Raw genomic sequence first — 20937 nt, 5'->3', positions numbered from 1 at the left:
AGTGTTTGTGACTAAAATGTGTCACATCAGTATTCCGAATCTCTCAGAATGAGACAAGCAACTTTTACATCCCTTCTAATTTCATCTCCTTTACTCTTCCTACAGTTATCAGAGTTACTTCAAATGTTTCATGCATTTCAGCTTCCTCTTTCCTTCATTTGTGCTAATCATGGCTGCTTCGACACGCACCAGGGAGACAGACTGACAAACGCTGATACCATGGACATGGACCTTTTCTATATTAGTAACACATTCTGGGATCGTTACCTGTAAAAACACCCCCCCATTTTTTCAGGAATGTCAATTTTTTACAAAGTCAGCAGACTACATCAAGGTCTGGCGATATCCCTCCCGGTCACCTCCCAGCTACCTCCGCTGTCAGAAAGACCTTGACCAAGACGATCAGATGAAAACGAAGCTGGAAAGTGCGGCGGTGGAGATAAAAGTGAAAGCTCAGCCCTGTGTGAGCGTCTGCTCTTCAGTCTGTCAGGAGATAAAGGTGAGCTGCAGGCCTATAAAAATTCCTCCACGTGTGTGAAGAGGGAGAATCAGGGGAGGGAGAGGCAACTGCTCAGATCCCATCGTCCTTAGTAATGGGTCTCCTGCGCTGTGACAACATGCAGACAGGTATTGCTGTACCCCAGACACACCAGTCAGGTAACTGATTCGAAGAGGTTTACAATAGGTTTACAGTGAACTATCTAAAGATTGCTGATTAGCTGTTATAGTGTGTCGACCTTTGACACTAATAGGTGTTAGTAAGTGTGCGCAAAGGCTATTTAGGAAAAGTGATCTCCATCATTTATTTCTGGCGAAGCGAGGTAGAGATAGTTCCCATGAGATTAATCAAAATACAGCTCCAGGTTATCGGGACAGTTTGTGGAACAAGATACATTCCAATACCGAAGTTAAACTGTATTTTCAGACCTCACAGGATTTCTGTCCGTGGCTGTGGCAGATGGTTTTACGGTTGAAGCACCTCGAGGGGATCGAGATTCCTCGGGTACTGACAGGCCGTAAAACACAAACAACAAACCGAATTCCCGTTCAGTGTATGAGGCTGTAAGTTCTATTTTGCATCAGAATAAGAAAAAAGGAATAAACCAGACGACCGACATTTTTTCCAGACGAACAAACTCTACCTGAGATCGCAGTGACCCTGGGTCACGTGGCTACGAAACCAAGGTGTGTTCTATTGTACTCTAAAGCTCCACGGGGGCGGGAGACGATACAAGCAGATTTTCTTTTGGGGGAAATGGATAACGATATACGGATTTCAAAACAGATGAGCGCAAATATTCGGGGGATTCGCTTGATAAACGGCTGATGGGTTTACCTGCTGCACTTCAGTCACAACATCTGCCACCAGTACAATACGCAGAACATGACGCATCATTACACCTGCACCTTTGGTCTATTTCCAGCAATCCCATATGTTGACACAGTAACAACTGACCTCCCTCAGTCCTTGAGTGTCAGTGCGAACAAAAAGCCCGGAGGGGAAAATAGTTACAGATTAGGGACAAGGGGTACCGGACATCAGATGTTGTCCAAAGACTAAAAGTTTCTTTTTAATTATGAAGAACCAGCAGAAAATTTTTCATACATATTAAACTAAAGGGCAATATATTTTTAGCAAAAGGTTACAGGTATCCCGACATCCCTATTACAGACTAACGCACAGAATTCAAATAAATACGAGACTGAGACGACGGAGAAGAACTCACCATCACATAGAATGTCCCGTATCGTGTCCTCCATCTTGGGGAGCTCGTCGTACGACTCCAGGTGGTAGAAGTGCTTCTGGGTAGGGTAGTCGCACATCATCATCATTTCCGGTTGTGGGATCTCCGTTCCAACGGAAATGACGTAGATCTCGATGCCGCGCTTCTCGCGAGCCTGTCGTGCTTCCGTCAAGGCTCGCAGCGGGTTGTCCATGGTTCCGTCCACGATCAGCACCGCCACCCGCTTGGCATCCTTGCGCCCACCCGCTGTTTCCCGGAAGCCGTTCTTGCGCATGTCCCGCACCAGGTCTGAGAAATCGGTGGTCTCGGTGCTGAGGGAGTTCATCACGTGCTCTTTGTCCTCGTTCTGGTTCAGCTGGAAGCTTTGCTCCTGCGGCGCGCAGGGGTCGGGGGCCAGCAGCCCCATCTGGATGTTGTCACGGTCGATGGCCATGTCGCCGGCGAGGGACTTCATGAAGTCCATGACCTTCTTGGTGTTCTTCTTGCCGGCGTTGGCGCTGTCCACCACGAACATCATGTCGGCTGGCTGGCGGGTGCCGCAAGCTGCAGAGACAAACTTTCATTTTAATAAATAATAAATAATAAATAATAATAAATGAAAATTTATAAAGCTCGTTATCTCAGCCAAAGGCTTAGTGGGGATGAACTTTATCATCTGTAATTAGGAACAGCCCAACTGACCTTAGAGGAATGAACCTTACTGTATATGGAATAGGAGTTTATTCGTGGAAATGTGGGGTTGGGAGTGGGGATGATTTTCTGGCATGTGTGGCCAGTGTGTTCGATACTCTCCTTGGCAACCACTGATGTTTTTTGTAATAATACTGTGTTCGTGAGAAGGAAGAATTCCTTTACAACAAATACACTTACGTTGATCAGCAACTGGCTTGTCTGTTGACTTGGCTGCAAAAAACAAGTTGTATACATATATATAAACACACTTTTTTGCTGTATACATCAGACATCCTCCAGAACCTGAGTCGCATTCACTAGTCATTCTTTTCATTCTGAAAATACACATCAAGGAATCTAGATAGTCACCATCGGACCGTATGATGGGCGGCAATTTACTGAACACAAGAAATTATCTTTTTTACCCTCAAGTATCTACTGTCAACGGGATGTTTGGGGGGTTGGTTGTGGGAGGGGGATAATAGAATGCTTTCAGCCTTGCAATAATTACATCGCATGCATGAATGATTGTGTGGTACAGTCGAGAGAGGCCTGCAACGGAAGCACGTCTAGAATGACAGGCTGGACATGCTTTAAATAAATGAATCAAATTATTTTAATAACAGATTTGTTGAATTGTGCTATTATTATCATCATCATCATCATCATCATCTTTTGGTGGTCTTACCGGAACAGGACTGCAGCATGGCGTCCATCAGGATGTCCTCGAGCTCACTGAACTCCTTGAGGCGATAGATGGAGTTTCTGGATTGCTGGCCCCCAGTCTCCAGGCGGGGGGTACTCTCGGGGTTCGGCAGGGTCTGGACCGTGGTGTTGACATCGTCATAGTCGTCTTCTTCCAGTTCTCTTATCATGTCAGTCGCTTCGTTGTCAGATTTTGGTGGTATGATATGGACCTTTGATGTCTAGACACACACACACAAACACAACACACACTGTATCAATCAACTGACCTTTGACCGCTTTAACTTAGTCAATGCTAGTCCTTTCTCACACCCGTCCCCTCTTTTTCGGTTATTACTTATTCCCTAATCGCCTTCTTTTTGAAAAATCCTGATTTTCTTAGTCTTTGTTACTTGGATCCTCTTGACTTTTTTTGTATTTGTCCTTTATTCATCATCAGTACTGTTGATTATTTTTCGTTCATTTATATGTTATTTATTTATTCTTCTGTCCCTCGTATGTTTCCCATGTCTCCTTCTTGTTCTTAATCGCTACGAGCATGCTCCTCAGGAGTGTGAGTATGCGCTAAACAAATTTTATATATATTATGACCATTTCTGATTTTATCTTTTTATCCCTGCACTTGAACATTGGGGGAAACACTTATCTCACCTTAGACACCTACTTGTGAACGCAGCATGATTTATTATAAAGATAGTGCACTCTGTCTTCCTCATTATATCATTGTCCTCTCCTTTCTTCCTGCAGATTTTCAAACAGATTGTTTGACTGACATCCTTTTTCGTCTGTCGGATTCTCTGCAAACAAACTCTTTGACCTGCTCACTGGAGGATCCCCATTGCTGTGGTCCTTATGATAAGGCAATAACGACTTTTTAAAGGTTTTCCATTTATTTCTCCTCGTGCATTCTTTTTACTGGCTTCGTAACATTTTTTGTTCATGATTTATTTGACTTTTATTTTTTTTCTCTCTTCCTTTTTACTTTTTTTTCTAATGTTGCGTCTCTCGGCATGTCTGTATTGTTATTTTATTTCTTCACTACACGTTGTCTTTATATCCTGATGTTCTTTGTTGTTTACAGCGCTGAGTTCATTCTTTGAAGGTTGGTCCTTTTTTGTGTTCCACTCGAATCTCTTTTCTGTGGCGCCTAACGAAGAGAGGGTCCTATCTTGAGAGCCTCGCTATTGTCAGTACCAATCTCAATGGATATTTTCATTACCCGCAGGTAATTAGCGGTAATTAGACGGTCGACTCTCTTCTTTGAGAAACTCTGACAAACCAGTGGGAACCATGGGAAAATTTGACGCCGACCTCAGTTTTGGAATAAAAATACTAAAGCAGTTCCAAAATTGGTGAAACAATGTTAGTTAATGAAAATAAGCTAATCCTAGTGGGTTTCAGGTAGAAGCAGTCAGGAACTATCCATTAGTTCGACATCAAAGTTTAACAAACACACGTTTGTAAACATGTGTCTACTTCTGTCGTATGAACTCTGTATAATAAACATTTTGCCAAGTGTAGTCACATATAGACAACATGCGGTATGTCAATAGGACCTTTTCCATGAAGTCTTACATAATAGACATTCTTGGACACAAAAGTTCTAGCCAGGTGGATGATGTCCGCACCTGATGTTTGTTAAGCAAAGGAAGGAGTTTCTCGCATTCTTGTTTCTAAGAACACATCATCAAAGCTCCTTTATATACGTTTTGTATATTATTTCTCCTCCTTTCACCCCTTTCCTGTACCAATGCATTCAGGAAATCGCTCTGGGCAACTAGGTTCATTAAAAAAGAACCCGGAGGAAGCTGTCAGACCCAGGAAAAGACAAGCTGACAGCAAGAGACTTCCTACAGATGGAAAGTGTGAACAACATCTTTATCCTTCTTCTCTTCTAACCGAATCTTGTGGCGCCAGACCCTAAGTCTAGACACCACGTGGATGTATTAACTGCTAATTCTTGGAGGGCGGCAAAATGAAGGCGGTTAGAGACACAGACCTTTTTTTCCTTTTTTTGGTTGAAAATAAGTATATTGACGCCATTTTCAACCCCAACAACATCCCGAAGCTCATTTCCTTGCCTGCCTGGTATTCTGAGTGAGTAATTTAGTGCTCACCTTTGCCTGAGCTCCCACTACGGGGTCCAGACCAGTGATGACCTTCATCTCCTCGTCCTTAATGTTGTCGCCGACGCCGACGACGATGAAGTTGAGGCCGGACTCCTGGGCTCGCTTGGCCTGCTTCTTGACTCGAGAGATGTGCCTGGAGGCGCTGGTGGTCAGGACGATGACAACCTGTACACACCACACAGCAGGTACAGAGAATGCATTCATCTTATGAGCTTCTTGCCCCAGAGGTATTATTTCCCACCTTTTTTCAGCTTCTTGCTGTTGTTGAGATTGTTATTATTGCAGCTATGACATCGACTACAACAGCTACCACAACAACTACCACCACTGTTATACAGTATCTTTTTCGTTTCTGTGTCCTTTCCTCTTGCTTTTGCTTTGTCTTGTACTATTCCTTCGTCTCTTCATTTTTTTGATAGTTATTAACTATTTTTTCCTTCTTCTAATTTGTGGGATCATTATTATCTCGCGATGGTAATGGACTCGTTATTCAAGCAATATTCACGAAAACTCTTATGTCAACCTCAAAAAGTGTTAGAGCATGGTCTACGGGAAAAGACATCAGACTGGTTATTTGCAAGTAAAGCACGTGCCAAGTGTATTCTGGAACTTGGACGAAGAGGAGAGAAAGGAAATCTTTTTTGTGACTCCAGGATATGTTCTTTTAACTCAAAGCTTATGGCAAGATGACTTAGAAGATTTATGTGAACTTTAACTGTTGGCTGCTTTGCGTTCTCTCTAATATATTCGGGCATTAGTATGCTGTGGCAAAGGCACGCACGTGCGCGATCACACACACACACACACAGACACACTGACGAACGCACTCACCTGCGCAGCACCTTTCCGGGCGACTGAGCGACGAAAGGCTTTGGTCCTGACGTAGCGGATCATCTCGTCAGGCCTGGCCTCACCTGTGGACTTCTCCAGCTTGTACAGGTGACTGACCAGACCATTCAGGTTGTCGTACTCGTCCAGGTCGAACCCATTGTACACCTGGGACAGGTATGGACATCATGGAGGACACGCGCACAGAGCATGTCAACACTTGTTTACATCAACAACAAAATTTCCCTCTCGCTAAACATGATGGAGGTACCTCGTGCACGAGGCATGTTGGACACATTCTCAGCACAAACCGTGAATAAACACGTAGAACAGAGGATGGCAGACATTCATACACACAACGTATGTAAAAAGAAGCGAAGCATGTTTAGAAGCTTGCGCTTAAAGCCTCTCTGTCATCTTAAGACAAAATATATTTTCTTCCATGTTCATCAATGTGTCAATTCAGATTGTAAAACATTTTTTCCGTTTTGTCCTTCTTTATTTTGTTTTATTTTTGCCTGAGTTATTCCCCATGTAAACACATGCTTGTGTGCTCGCTTTTGAGTTTTATGCGACGACAAAAAGAATAAGAATTTCCAGAAAAAAGTTAAAAGTCATTTTACTGCCTGTCAGCATTTCATTTTTGTCATGCAATATCTCCACCAGCGTGTCCCCAAAATGATTTCAACATAAAGCAAACCCAGCAAACCACAACCTCTTGACACCTGCCAGGTAATTACCTGAGACCGACTACACGCTTCACGATACGCAATGCACCATACATATTTATTCATATGTTACTCGATATTATCAAAAAATAATGTTTTAGCTTCACAAAAAGATTTACATGCAGCTCACGCATGAGCTACAAGTGACAGACGACTCTTGTGTTAATTTTTCTTATTTTGTGTGTCAAATATGCAAACTGCCGCCATGATTTGCAAAGTGATATTTTCTCTCTTTCATATCTTTGATTCCATAATTCAAATTTAGTTAGCGCCTGAATAAAGCAGGTTCCTCTTTCACATTCACGAAGGAAGCCGGGGGTCAGAGCATTCAGTGAACGCACAAAAGGACGATCGTCACTTAACGTGGAATTCAGCGCCGCGGTCGCCACTCCACCCATCACCTGCCTCCCACTCTACCCGTTCCTGACTGGGGTGGGAGGAATAAGTAAAAGGGGTGTCGCGCATTCCTTGGTTCACCTCGCACAACCTTTGCAGCCTGGAATTCGCCGTCATTTCGATATCTATCGCACGTGTGTGTCAAATTGTTTTCCTACCCACCCAGCCACACTATTTACTTCAGTTGACCCACCCTCCCCTAGCCAGGAACATTGGTGCTCATGCACCTCCAACGGCTTCAAAAGTTCTTTGCAATTCCTTTTTTAAAAAAAATAATCCAAGAAATCTTAAGACTTTTTACTGAGCTGTTGCTGTCATTGTTCACATTGTCCACACCTGGTGTCCTCTTGGCTCCGGCACGTGTCACAAAATTGCACAGGTGACTAACCTCTGACTTATTCTCTGTCTCTCGGATGGCGGTCCGAAGCTACTCAACCGTAAAGGTCTGTCAAGAGTCAAGACTTATTGTTTTCTAACCGACTCCCTCTTATTTGTCAACCTTATTCCATTCAAAACTTCTTTTTTCGTGTTGATATCCTCTAACCAGCCCTCGCCTCGTCTAGAATCTCTAATGTTAATCGCTCCCTAGGTATCCAAGACACCCGGCCCTTGTGAATACATATACAGATACTCTCGCCAGGTAACACTCCACCCGAGGCTTGATGACTTCGTTTTGTCTCATTTTGTCTCGCGTTTGTCATTCTGTCGACTTCACAGTTGTCAGTGTATCTTGTTAGTTCCCATGTAAACGGACTACTTCTCTTTTCAATAAATCTTTGCTACATTCTTTCTAAGCTTTTATTTTTCTGTCACTTCCTGGGCCTAATCCTCCGTTTAGTGTCAGTAAACACAAGACGAATGCCAAGCGACTTGTACCTGGGCTTGAGCCAAGAAAGGGAGACAGTAATATCTCTACCTTTTGCTTTGTGCCAGCTATTAACCTCTTCTTCTTTCAGGTAAAATGTTACCACAAAATTGCATGTGTCATCTCTGTAAAACTGTTAATTAAGTGGTCAGTGCATCCACTGGATTGCCTCTCAAGCGCACAGACAGTTGAATGGATATTAACTGTAACTGCTAGTGTAATCACTGTAAGTAGTGTCAGTGAGCCGTGACTGACAACAGCAATGCAATCCGGGGACGAAAGGGTTAATACTTACATGATTGCTGTAGAGGACAACGCCGAGACGAGTGGCGTTCCTGCCGATGTCGAGGGCGAGGGTGAAGTCCCGGATGAAGCGGATCATCTGCCAGAAGTCAGCGTACGATACGGCGTCCGACACGTCCAGGGCGAAGACCAAGTCCAGCATCTTCCCTTTGCATTCTGGGATACACAGACGACCATAAAATAAATTACTCTGCTTTTTTTATTTTATTTCCTAATTCTTTTCATTTTTTCTTTCTCTTTCGATTTTTTTTCGTTCGGTTATTCATTCAGTTTCCTGTTTTTTTCATTCTCTCAATTTTTTTCCCCTTACGTTTCCTCATTTATTCATTCTTTATTCGTTTACTTTTTATGTTTCATTTTTCTCATTTATCTAATTTTGTATTTCCTTTCTCTTTACTTTTCTTTTTTTCTGTTCTATTTTCTTTCTTTCCTAATTATCTTTTTCTTTTCTTCTGTATTTTCCTTTGATCTTTAAACACCACACTGTACTAAAAATATTAGAAGTGGATGTTTTAGTTTAAAATTAAATATCAGGTGAGGTTTCCCACCCTAGCTGATGAGAAGCCTACAAGGTGAGGTTAAGTGTACAGGGTTCAATGATAGTCTCTAGACAATCAACTATAGTCATACAGATGTCGCTTCCGAGGTCCTGTTCTTCCATCTCTCTCTCTTTCGCTCTGAGATTTTTCTTCCTTGGAAGATCTCTGACAAGACCTGGTTGTGGCAGGTGTTTCGGGGGTTAAGGGTGCTGATTAGGCAGACATATGTAAGACACCTGTAGAACGCCCACGCACTGCACCTCCCTGACCTGGGCGTCGCCAACACTTTAAGTGCAGCCCAGGGGGACAGAACTCTGGCTGCACCAGCCAAGCGGCGCCACTGTCGCCATTACTTTCTTGCAGGTTTGGGGCGTGATGTCAAAGTTCATCCCACGTGCGCGCACACACTGAGGGGTGGAGACAACGAAAAGAGAAATACGAAAAAAACGAGAGAAAAAAAGAGAGGGAGGGGGAGGAAGGGCGTTACTTTCACAAGGGAAGTAACTACAATCACTAAGGTCTTAGAGTGCATCACGTGCAGATTACTGCCTAAGTGCTTCCATCATGCCACGCAATTCCAACGAGGTCCTAATTGGCTAATTACTGGGACCTTTCGACTAACAATGAACTCTGGGGAAGACAAACCATCTGGAGTCAAAAGCAGACGGTGTTGTCTCCACTTCGAGAAATAACCATCAAGCGGAACAACTCAGTCACAAGGAAGATTTTCTCTCTGTCCAACCTCTCCTCTGTCCATTCATCGCCATCGGCTCCTGGGTGTGTATTCCGTTCTATACGTGCACAAGATAGAAATATCGAAAGACAGACGAACGGACAGATAAACGACTCAAGCCGTCCTATTACTGAAAGAAGATAAGAGCAGCATCTGAGGCTTGTCAACTCTAATCACGTGACAGCTCGACCGTTGCCCTCAGACACGGTAATTTGCCGTGAATACCAACCACAGTCTACTCGTGCTCTTGTCAACAGCTCTCTCGTCTCACAAAGTCAGTTCCTAAAGGAAGTCTTTTCAAAACTAGGACTGGGGTACACAGGAGGAAAGGGGTGATCGGGTAAGTGGGGGGCGGACAAGGGGGGTAGAACTATTAGTTTCTCTGCTGTGGTCCTGACATGATTTTTTTGTTATTATACATATCTGGTCTAGGCTTGTTAGTAGCTCTTCTTTTTTGAAGTCATCGCTTTAGGTTTTATGTTCTACCAGGCGAGAGACATGTACATACAGACATATATATGCACATAACAAACGGGTACACGCACATGCAGACAAACAAATATGTACAAACAAGTGCACAAGAGCAAGCAAAGAAGAAGCTTTTAAAGACAGTCACAGACCCAGTGAGGGTCAAAGCAGTCACTGATCGAGCTGTTGCCACCTTTGGATAGAGCCTAGAACTCTAGAATGTACAAAAGCAAGCACGAAACCTTAACACAACAAAAACAAAAACAAACAAACAAAACAAAAACCAAACAAACAAACAAACAAAAACAAAAACAATCAAAGAAACAAAAAAAAAAATTTAAAGGAAAGGAGACGAAATGAAATAAGAGATAATTCCGCTCGAGAATGAAGAGAGCTTCTGAGGGTCAACGCAAGTTCATCTGTGTGATACGCGCGTGTGGGGAAATGTTTAAAAAAAAACAGCAAGAACAGCACATTTATCATGAAATGCACACAAATAAAGCTTGACACTTCTGTCTCGTGCCAGTGGCTTTTGGCCGACTCCAGAAAATAACTGAAAGTCTGCGAGATAAGGTTGGACACTGTGTACAATAACCTCTCGTGATATTTATCGTTAGCAATCTGCATACTTTGCTTGTCTTCTAATCAGGTTTGACAGTTAATCTCGACAACCATGTTGACTGTTTTCTAAAACGACACAATTAGATTATGACATATTTTATCATATGACACGATGACATTGTAGCTGACATCTTATGTGCCATGAGGATTATGTTAGTTGTTACAAGCTAAGATGTGGTTACCTCCATACAGAGGCTCTGTAAGCCCTCGGGGAACAACAAGAGGCTCAAGCTAAGACCATAATTATAATTAGGAGAACAATAGTCAAACTGTTTAATTTACCCAACATCGGAGAGGTTTTGTCCTAGCAGGAAAAGAACTCAAAGAAGAACAGCAGCAAAAACAAGTTGAATTTTAAACAAATGTCTGTTTACAGAGAAAAAAATAAGCAGAAAAGAAGAAGAACAAAAGAAAGATAAAGGAAGATTTCTTTTTTTTTTTCTTCTTTAAATGACAAACTGTTAAATACCGACTACAAATGTTTGAAACTAGTAGAAAAAAAGTTCTTAGTTACATATTGCCCTAACTATCGTTAATTTGACCTGATAAATGGACGCTTGGAAAAAAAAGTTTGAGGAATTGTAGGTCACGTGACCTAACATCATGCCATGTCCAACGGTCGGCTGCTGTTTCTTAAAACTCAAAGGTTGTTTTGTTTGTTTATTTTTTGGTTATTTTTGTCGTTTTTTCATTTTTTTTGTACAACTTTGCGTGAAGTCTCACAAACAGCGAGCATAACTCTGAGCCACCTACGACGCACGACAATAAAATATTGCAACCCTCGGAAGATTTTCCGACAAGCCACTCACCAGCTCAGTATCAAAGGCCTGAGTGATTTTATCATCGCTGTAACAGCGCGTGGAAACACGAGGGGAGCAGTGTGAGCTGGGGGAACACAATCCACAACAGATTCCAGAGAGAATTTTCACCTGGAGAAAGTCTGAGCGCTTCTCTGAAGGCGATGGAGCCATCAAGCCTGTCGCTGACTGCCATTCATTCTCCTTTTATTTGACACAGATATGTTCTTTATTTGACACAGATATGCTCTTTATTTGACACAGATATGGTCATGGGGGCAAAATATTAGCGGGGGCCTACCTCCATTAGCGTGGTTCGCATTGATGTGGTGCACCGGGTGCACGTATTCTCTCGGCACAATCAAGTCAGGAACTATACCTCTGCTCGGTGGGTGGTGCCTTGGAGTGACACGACGGAACAAAACAGGAACATTAACTCTATTAGAATGTCTTCCAACTTCCGTATCTGCTGTAGAACTTCATAAACTCAGACAAAAGATATTTGGCCTTAAGAGCATGAACTTGGTCGACGCATTACTTGGCAATAATATTAAAATAATAACTTGAGCAATGCATTTCATGTTTATTCTGCTACATTTTCCTCGTCTGTCTAATTTAATTATTTTTATTTATTATTTCTTTTATCTTTGGGAGCCCCGCGTTTCTTTGGTATTTCTTTAACGCATTTCTCCTCCTTGGAATTAGTCTCGCGTACTTTATTTTCCTCGGTTCATCGGTGTAATTTATTTTGAAAACTTAAACAATCTGTCAGTACTGAACAATGAGAATAGACTGAGAAATATTTTATAGAATAGATCATTGTCAAAATTAGAGGGAAAAGGTCTTGCATACTTTGTAAAAACAATTCCACAGCTACACAGTAATGATGTACCTCAGAGGAAAATATAAAATGTGATTCCGAGAGCATTTAAATAATTAGTCGGATTGTACTCAGAACTAATTGATACTTGATAGGTCTGAATTAGCAATTACCATCAGCATATCAATGATCTGACAATCTGATATCTCAGAGATGAAAGCCTGCAGACACACACGTATTGATGCTAATTTGATGAACCTTCAATTTGGTCCTGACCACCTGACCGACAGTCGTGGGTTGAGAGAAAAAGGATTTCTGGGGCTGCATGGTCTGATTTCTGCTTAATTATTTGCTAGAATGAGGCTGCTGGGATGGTGTATCAGAATGAGGCTGGGGGATATTTTAAAAGGAATGCTCAAACATTTCCCTTCTCTTCACTCCCTCCATACACACCTCCACACACACACACTCTCACAAACACACGCACACACATATTTGTAGAATGTCTCCCTCTCTCTCATCTACAATCGACTTTCCTTAAGACACTCGTTAAATTTCTAAGCAGCTTGGAAAAACATTACTGTAATCTTTTTACAACATCCGGGTAGTCCTCCAGGACTCTGTGTCGACGAATACCTAGCAGGGTCCTCACCACCACCCTGAGCTCGCTCCCTCATAAAATAACACAAAGTACTCGCCCCACGACTCACGAAGCGAAAAGACATTAAGCTTCATGAAGAGACCAGAAGCTGAGACCGACACACACATGAGTCTTGCTCATAATATATTCCTTCAGGCAGCTAAAGAGACCCACGAGGTACATTAACCTAGAAAGAGATAGAGGAGTTAATCAAGTAGGAGAGAGGTCTCGCCACCCCAGGCTCGTCACTAAGGACCTCATGAAGCCTCGTCGGGATGGAGTAGACGCCTCGTGAGAAATGTTACCTATTTACATATTTCTACAAGGAGTAGATCGGCGAGCTTCTATTCAGGGTACATAATGAACGTTCAAAGGCATACCTGAGTTTCATTATATTCTTACTTACAAAACTATTTCGGGTGGTAACACGAACAATAACATTCACACTTAGATGAAAACTATCTCACTCAAAAAGAACATGTTGTTCGTTTGATAGTTTTCAGGCATTGTGTGCTCTCTCTTTCTCTTTCACAATGTCTTCTCGTCAGATTATTACATGTAATTTGTTTAGACATGAAAATATGCGATGTTACTGGAGGTCCTCGTGTTGTGCCAAGAGACAATCTCTCTCTGTCGCCAGCGATACATGAAGCGGAAAATGCTCATTTGTTAAGTGACTCACTAAATGATACAAAGCAGCACTGGCCTCGCCATCTGCTATGCTTGCCAGACCATACTTTACTCCCATGAGTCATCCTACACCTGCCTTTGTACTTTCCCCCACCCTCTGTACCCTCTGTACCGGGTAAAAATACTTGTTGGCTCTGGCAACATTAGTGGGAGCGTGGCGGCAACACTTTCATATTCATCTTACATCACACACCGTATGTTTCTAATGGTTCTACCAACTTTCCTACACTGTTCCTTTGTCCTATTTTAGGGAAAAGAAACAGAATATCTTTGGTGTCAAATGAGTTCATAAGGAGTGCAGAAGTCCCGTTAGTTTAACGGTTTTTCTTCTGTCCATTGACGTCCCTGCAAGCCACGTGACCAATCCCGACATTTTGAGACTGGTTGTGATTGGGTTTGAACCTTTGGCGACCTGACCACCTAACCAAAGTTCTGGATTGATTTATTCACCCTGTGGTTGACCCCAAGTGACCTGTAGGCGCTGTTCATCCTGGCTTATCGAGTGAAGAAGAGATACTTTGGAGTGGGAAACAATTGCACAAACACTTGACGAAGAAACAGGTCAACTGAGGGTTGTGCACTCCGTGCAGCTAGCAAAACACTTCAAACTGCTCTCAAACTTTCAAAAAAATTATACTCACAGCATTTAAACGATACAAACTCTCTCAGTAAGTCATCGTCGTCATCCTCAATATCTTCTTTTTCTTTCTTTCTTTTTTACCTGTCACCAGGTAGATAAACATTCATGTCTAGGCGGCTCATTCACGTGGTATTTATATCTTCTGTCTGACAGAGACACCAGTGAGCTGCCATGGCAACCTACAGGTCGTCTTTGTATCAGTATTCACCTTTGACATTTTTGTGAGGGTTGAACAGACGCGGGTTAAGATAAAAGAAAACTTTTATAAAAGAAAAGTCTCACCTTTTGCGACCATATCTAGCCATGTTGTTGTTGTGGTGGTGGGTATTGTTGAAGTTGTCGTCACTGTTGTCGCTGTAACACAAAACAAAACAAAAAAATAAATAAATAAAGTGTTGGTGTCCACCAACTCGAGAATATAACACTTGATCTTTACAAAGTGTTCTTCAAATGTTTTAATGGTTTCCACTTTTAGAAAACATCGTGCTGTATTTGGATTTATTATTTGTTGTCCACATAAAATTAAGTCTCATCTGGAAAGAAATCCTCCCAAAGTAACGTATACATTTTACATAGTCAAACACTTCCAAAATGATTAGCAAAATATACATTAATTAATAAAATTACATGGCTATGATTCAGACTTGATACAAGGTTGAATTGTCATTCAGCGTGCAGGTGAGCACTGACTTTATTGAACAGACAAAATATGGACGAAGACATCCCACAGTTTGCAAAGTTTTTGTGAAACCAACATGTGAACACTTTGCCAAAGGTTCGACCACATTCTGTCTAGTTCAGAACTGTGTAGAGTAAGGTGACAGTCCAGCAAGACCTGCTACTCACTGGTGGTGGACGTTGTCGTGGTCGTGGTCGGTGGTTCTGTTGTGGTGGTGGTTGTGGTGGTAGGTGTCGACGTTGTTGTCGTAGGCTCTGTAGTGGTTGTAGTTGTGGTTGTTGGAGTTGTCGTAGTGGCTGTAGTGGTGCTTTTTGGTGTAGTTGGAGGCGATGACGGCGGTCGAGTAACTGAAACGAGAGAATTTCTTTTGTCATCAGATTTTTTACGAAATTAACTTGTGCAGAAAACAAAGACTCTTGTGTGGATGGTTGTATGAAATACCAGCAGAAAATAATATCTTGTATTAAATAATACTGACTATTATTTCCAACTGTTTATGATGTAAACCCGATGTGTGGATCTTGGCTGACTCATGAATGTATTATTTGTTTTCTGTAAATTCATGATTGATCATTGTGTCTACTAAGAGAAAAGTGCGTTGGCGGGTCCTCGTGTTTTATTGTCCATTTATTGCTTCCGTCCTTTCTGAAATGGTGGAGCTACCTTTGACTTGCTGTGATGGCCAGGGTGCAGCACTCGGGATTCCAGCTGCACTGGGTGTGAGAGTGAAGTGTTCTATAAACTCCCAGGGTGGCCCATGCACCTACAAAACAACTATCAACTTCTCTATCCACAATGCTTCCCGGTTCTTCTGTAATCAGGATTTTATGGTCGCTCCTTCACCTGTTAGTCCATTATCTGAGTTGAATTTAAGGATTTCCTGAATTGGGTTTTGGTTTTTAACTTAAATAAGAAGAAAATACCATTCTTTGTCGTTTTGATTTTGGTGGTTGTCTTTTATAATCTTGCTTAAAAAACTTTTGAGAAGCTGATTACAGAAGCAAGGAACATGTCAACGACGAAACTATATAATATTTAATGATGGTATTAGCATTTATAAATGTATTTGTCATCAGGGTTACCCGCGGGACAGTTCAATACCGACTTTACAGCAACTAGGGCTGAGTATTCAAGATGCAATAAAGTTTGCACCAAGGTGTGCACAATAATCGGGAATTTAAACATCATGGCCGTGGGGTGAGTCCAAGTTCATCAAAGTTCACGCATACCACAGTGTGTCCTCAGCTCCAATTGTTCCTTGTGAACCACTTCAGTTGTCCACGCCTCAACCCTGTGTTAACGTGGAGGCTGAACCTGCTACCAGGTACCTCCGATTATGTGACAAGGGTGTGCCTGGGTAAATAATGAATGTGAATGCTTATCAGTTACTTTTCACCTCGCAACAGGCCCTTCTCGCAACAAGATCGTTCAGTCACCTCGTGTAAATCTCCAAACTGAAGTCTTCTCGACATCGGCGAGAGAAACTGCGACACTCGTGCAGTCGGCAAGTGTCGGAAAGTGATTTAGGCTTTTGTTATTTAGTCATCAGACTCCCGCTGTTGGCGCAATAAATAAGCAAATGTTGGCGACTCTTGTCTGCAGGTAATGGTGGAAATTACAATCACTGACAACACATCAAGTTCTCACAAAGAACGGTACCGACCGCCAGTTCGGGTATTAATGAAGACAAATCAGATTTGTTTAGAAATGCCTTACAGTTAAAATTTTGATTAAATCTCTCACTTTTTATCAAGCTTTTATTTTTGAATTTTTAAATATGACCGTAAGGTTTGCTATCCCAACAGACTGACTCCACATGCACGTCCCACACGTTCGTACAAGTGAACTCACCTTGACAAGTCTTGATGGCCAGGATCTTCTTGAGTGAGTCGAGGGCGGAGTAGCCGGTCACCTGGAAGAAGTAGTCAGAGGAGGGGGAGGAAGCCATGCGGCGCAACTCGCGATCATTGACGGCCTGCCCGACACCGATGGCAAAGAGGTGGATGTTCTCCTTCTTGGCACGTGAAGCCTCGATCAACGTCCGCAACATGTTGCGGGACTTGCCGTCGGTGATGACGATGCCCACCTTCGCAACGCCCTCCCGGCCTCCTCCCTGTCGGAAGCAGCATCAGGTCAAGGGTTAGAAGTAAAAGTCGCGAAAAGGAAAGATTATGGCAACGATTCTGCTACAAGAAGTATTTAAGGATATCTAAGCAGTACATTTATTATTGTTGTTGGTATTCAGAGAGGACTACGAATTAAGTTAACGTGATCAGTAAACAAGAGCCAGGTAAACCAGTGAACCAGCTTACCTTCTGAGTGAACAGAAAGGTTCGCATGTACTGCAAGGCCAGGTCCGTGGCCGTGGAGTAGCCGTGACCCTCCCGCACGTTGTCGATGGCCCACAGCAGGCGGTCCTTGTCCATGTACCTGGACAGGTGAAACTGCAGCTCCACGTGGTCGTTGTACGTCACCAGACCCACGCGCGTGGCGTTGGAGCCGATCTGGAACATGGACACCACGTCCTTGACGAAGCGAATCTGTCGCCGGAAGTCCGGTCCCCAGATGCTGTTGGAGGAGTCGAGCAAGAAGGCCACGTCAGCAGGCTCATTGCCGCAGTACTCCCATAGGACATCTGCACGCCAGACACGAAGAACATGGACATGGAGGATCCGATGGGTATGTTAGCAAAAAAATGAAAGAAGGGGAGGTAGACAAATAAACGGACGGATAAACTTGTTATTCTTTGTGTGTGTGTAAGAGAAAGAGAAAAACCTCGCTATCGTGTATGTGTGAAAGACAGATAGCCTACTAATCAAGTTTTGTGAAGCTGGTGTGTCATTTCATTGCCAGCTCTCGTGACAAGTGCGTTCCGTGGCTTCACTTGTATTACACCTTGTAAACCAGGGTTACGAGTAACAATAAAGAGGACCTGGTGTCAAGAAAACTGTAATGCGATCCTTCGCTCCTTCTAATCACACCCTGCGACGAGGCGGAAGAGCAGACCTGGTAAAATGTTAGTCAGTATGATGTTAGCATGAGGACGAATGTAAACTTAAAAGAAAATTTTCTGGAGGAGCTTGAATCAGTGTGGAAACACAAATGTGAGGATATGATTTTAAATATGCATTTCAGGAAAAAACTTAAATATATCGTTAAATATATCAATACATCTTTCTGTTACAGTTAGTGACATCAGCAAAGGAGAATTAAAAACAAGTTTGATGAGTTCTGCTCCTCAGCAGTATTTAACAAAAACTAGAATAAAGAAACTCTCGAGGGCAAATGTCATGCGCAGAGGATTTACACAAGGCGCCACCCCATTTTTTTTATGGCAGCCATGTTTTCTTTTGTCAAAGGTGCAGATGCCAGTGGGAGGATCAGATGTTTGTAATACCTAAGCTGCATTTACGGGCTCAGCGATACTGTTGACACTGGACGTCCTCAAAATGTTCCAGTCGTTATGTGTGGAATGTCGCCAGGTAAACAGCCCTCCACCTACGTCACACTTGACCCCTGTGTGTGTGTCTCTCTCTTTCTCTCCTGCGTGCAGTATCTTGCTAGAAATAGTACGATACACCCGAAAGACAAGACAGCGCCACCCACTTTGAAGAGCAGACTTACAAGTGTCATCTACAGGACAGCACTTGGTGTGTGTGCGTCTGTGTGTGTGAGTGTGTTTCCCTGCGTGTATACATACTATTAAAAGTATATTTATTATGTGTGTTCTGTCTATTCATTTGCCTCATAGTTTATTTGTTGTTTTTTATATTACGAACTTGTCTACAAGTGTTTTGCTACATTTCTAGCTTATATACACATATATCCTTCCCTGAATGTCTTTGATGCAGCTATGTTTTTTTACTCCATCCTCCAGCACTCTCTCTGTCCCTTCTGTCTCTAACTTTCTCTCTCGTATGGACCAGGATTGTAGGTAAGACATTGAGTGTACACATCTTGTTTATTGATGTTGTCAACGTGCAGCGACCGCGCTACGGCATGAACACCAAACCTTCCTATTCTGAAACATCTGTGAACCTCAACTCGACAATCAGCGGACACGAAGACAGCCACAACCCGCTGAGAAACCTGTCGATCCTGTTTCGTAGCACTGAGAGCCTCCCTGTCTCCTGGCTCCCCTCCCCACCTTCTCACCTGTCCAACCCCCAATTCTGCTCTCACCCTCAGCTCTCGCTGGAACATTTTCTTTTGTGAATGACACGCTTCTTTCTATCGTTAACCGGGGTCAAGTGAGGTCACTGTTGTGAGGAATGCTCACACGAAGAAGTCACATACAGTGACCTGTGTTCCAAAAAGTAAATATGCTTTTGTCGTGCTGTAGTCTGCTGGGAAAGAAGAAGAAGAAAGAAAAAAAAAAAAACAACCTCCCAGTGTTCTCTGCGCCAAGACTGCACCTCCCTTCCTCCACAGCAGACAAAGGAACGGTTCACCATCATCATAAAAACCGTTTCTCTAGAAGATTGGTTTCCCTGTACCACCTATATCACACCTTGTGAGGTCAAACTTCTGAAGAGCTTTGATTCTGCGAGGTGTAACCTTTAAACCGGAAGTCACGCTTCGTTAGCGTGTAACTTGTAACATGGAACCCGCCAGAAGCGGATACATTCTATTTCCACTTTGTTTTTCCTCGCACTTCCCGAGACTGTTTTCACAACAAGATCTTTATCCGCCCACTCACACAGATACACAAAGGACTGCTGTGGAAACCATCGCCTTCACACGAGATCCCAGCATGCCATTCACTCGACTCTTCTCGAGGGGAGACAACAAAAGGTTGCTTGTTCCCTGGTTAGGGTGGCTCAGCTTGCGATAAAATTCTTTCATTTGATGAAGCCCCCAAAAATAATGTTGCTTATCAAAATGCCATCCCTTCAGCTAGAAAAGATTTGATTGGCAATTACCACCGCGATGTACTTGATGAAGCGAGTCAGCAAGAGTTATCTGCCGCGGTGTCAACGGCATGCGTCATCGTTGACCGTTGCAGCAGACGTGAAGTGACTTATTTGCACCGACTTTATTCGCGGATATTATGGGGTTTCCAGTTATCGCTGTCTACAAAAGGCGGCGTTGATTCAAATTCCACGTCAGGCAGGCTGACCCAACACACTCCGCCGCGGTGTCAACGGCATGCTTCACCTTTGCTGACGTCACCGTTGACCGTTGTGCTCGCCGTGACCTCACCTAGTTGTGCCGCCTGTGTTTAGGGTACATTGGAGAATTTCCAGACTGGTTATTACTGTCTACAAAAGGCGTATGAATTCAAATTCCATGTCAGGCGGGGGGCGAAGATCTTTGCCTTGCCTGAAAAATTCTGCTCCCAAAGTTGTGCAAAGAATACTCAAAGTTTTTTTTCTTCTTCTTAACGGGTGTGGGGGAGAGTGAGAAACTGGTTGCAGGTAGTTTCAGTCTGGGTGGCTGTATGAAACTTCTCTTTTGTGGGCGAGAAGAAAGACATTGATCGTAAGAGAGGAAAGCTTTTTCTCCCCCCAACACACTTTACCGTTCCACTTCCCCTGTCTGACTTTTATGTATCAGGGTATAGTTGACCTGTTTGGGATCAGTCTGTCCCTCCAGCCATGTTTACCCAGACACACAGCTTACTTAGCCGACTATAGGCTTGTAGCCAACCATTAAAGGCAAGAAGGTTCTCTGTTAGGTGAGTGGCTTGCAGGCACAAGGTGAGGCTCATCCAGTGGACTGCCATGTGACTCTGTCACATCCAACACATGGCGGACAAGCAAGTTCTGATGAATTCAGAAATGACAGCATACTCAGAATATTGTAGTGAATGGTTGACAATAACCATAAGATTATGGATCGTATTTTTTTATTCTCGAGAAATGAGAAAAAACAGCGCCACCCTTGTGGTCTTAAAGAGAAAGTCCAGGCATGTGTCAGCTTGTATCAGATGTTAGTGA

General features: G+C 43.0%; 1 protein-coding gene across 2 annotated transcripts in view; it reads right to left on the bottom strand.

Moving 5' to 3' along the window:
* The window catches only part of LOC112562043 (cartilage matrix protein-like), a 44800-nt gene that overhangs the window by 7103 nt on the left and 16760 nt on the right, over positions 1-20937 (bottom strand). Inside the window, exons 3-12 of one of the 2 annotated variants that reach the window (XM_025235014.1) lie at positions 17311-17633; positions 16850-17111; positions 15166-15345; positions 14602-14664; positions 8364-8527; positions 6083-6247; positions 5240-5416; positions 3106-3343; positions 2616-2648; positions 1728-2288 (exon numbers count right to left, since the gene is read on the bottom strand). In XM_025235014.1, the coding sequence (XP_025090799.1) occupies positions 1728-2288; positions 2616-2648; positions 3106-3343; positions 5240-5416; positions 6083-6247; positions 8364-8527; positions 14602-14664; positions 15166-15345; positions 16850-17111; positions 17311-17633 (2166 nt within the window). Of the gene's footprint in view, positions 1-1727; positions 2289-2615; positions 2649-3105; positions 3344-5239; positions 5417-6082; positions 6248-8363; positions 8528-14601; positions 14674-15165; positions 15346-16849; positions 17112-17310; positions 17634-20937 lie in introns of both variants that reach the window. The other variant, XM_025235013.1, reaches the window with a different exon arrangement.

The sequence above is a fragment of the Pomacea canaliculata genome, linkage group LG4, assembly GCF_003073045.1.
Source record: "Pomacea canaliculata isolate SZHN2017 linkage group LG4, ASM307304v1, whole genome shotgun sequence".
Classification (NCBI taxonomy): domain Eukaryota; kingdom Metazoa; phylum Mollusca; class Gastropoda; order Architaenioglossa; family Ampullariidae; genus Pomacea; species Pomacea canaliculata.
The sequence above is the reverse complement of the archived record's forward strand: the minus strand, read 5'-3'. Positions and strand labels throughout refer to the sequence as shown.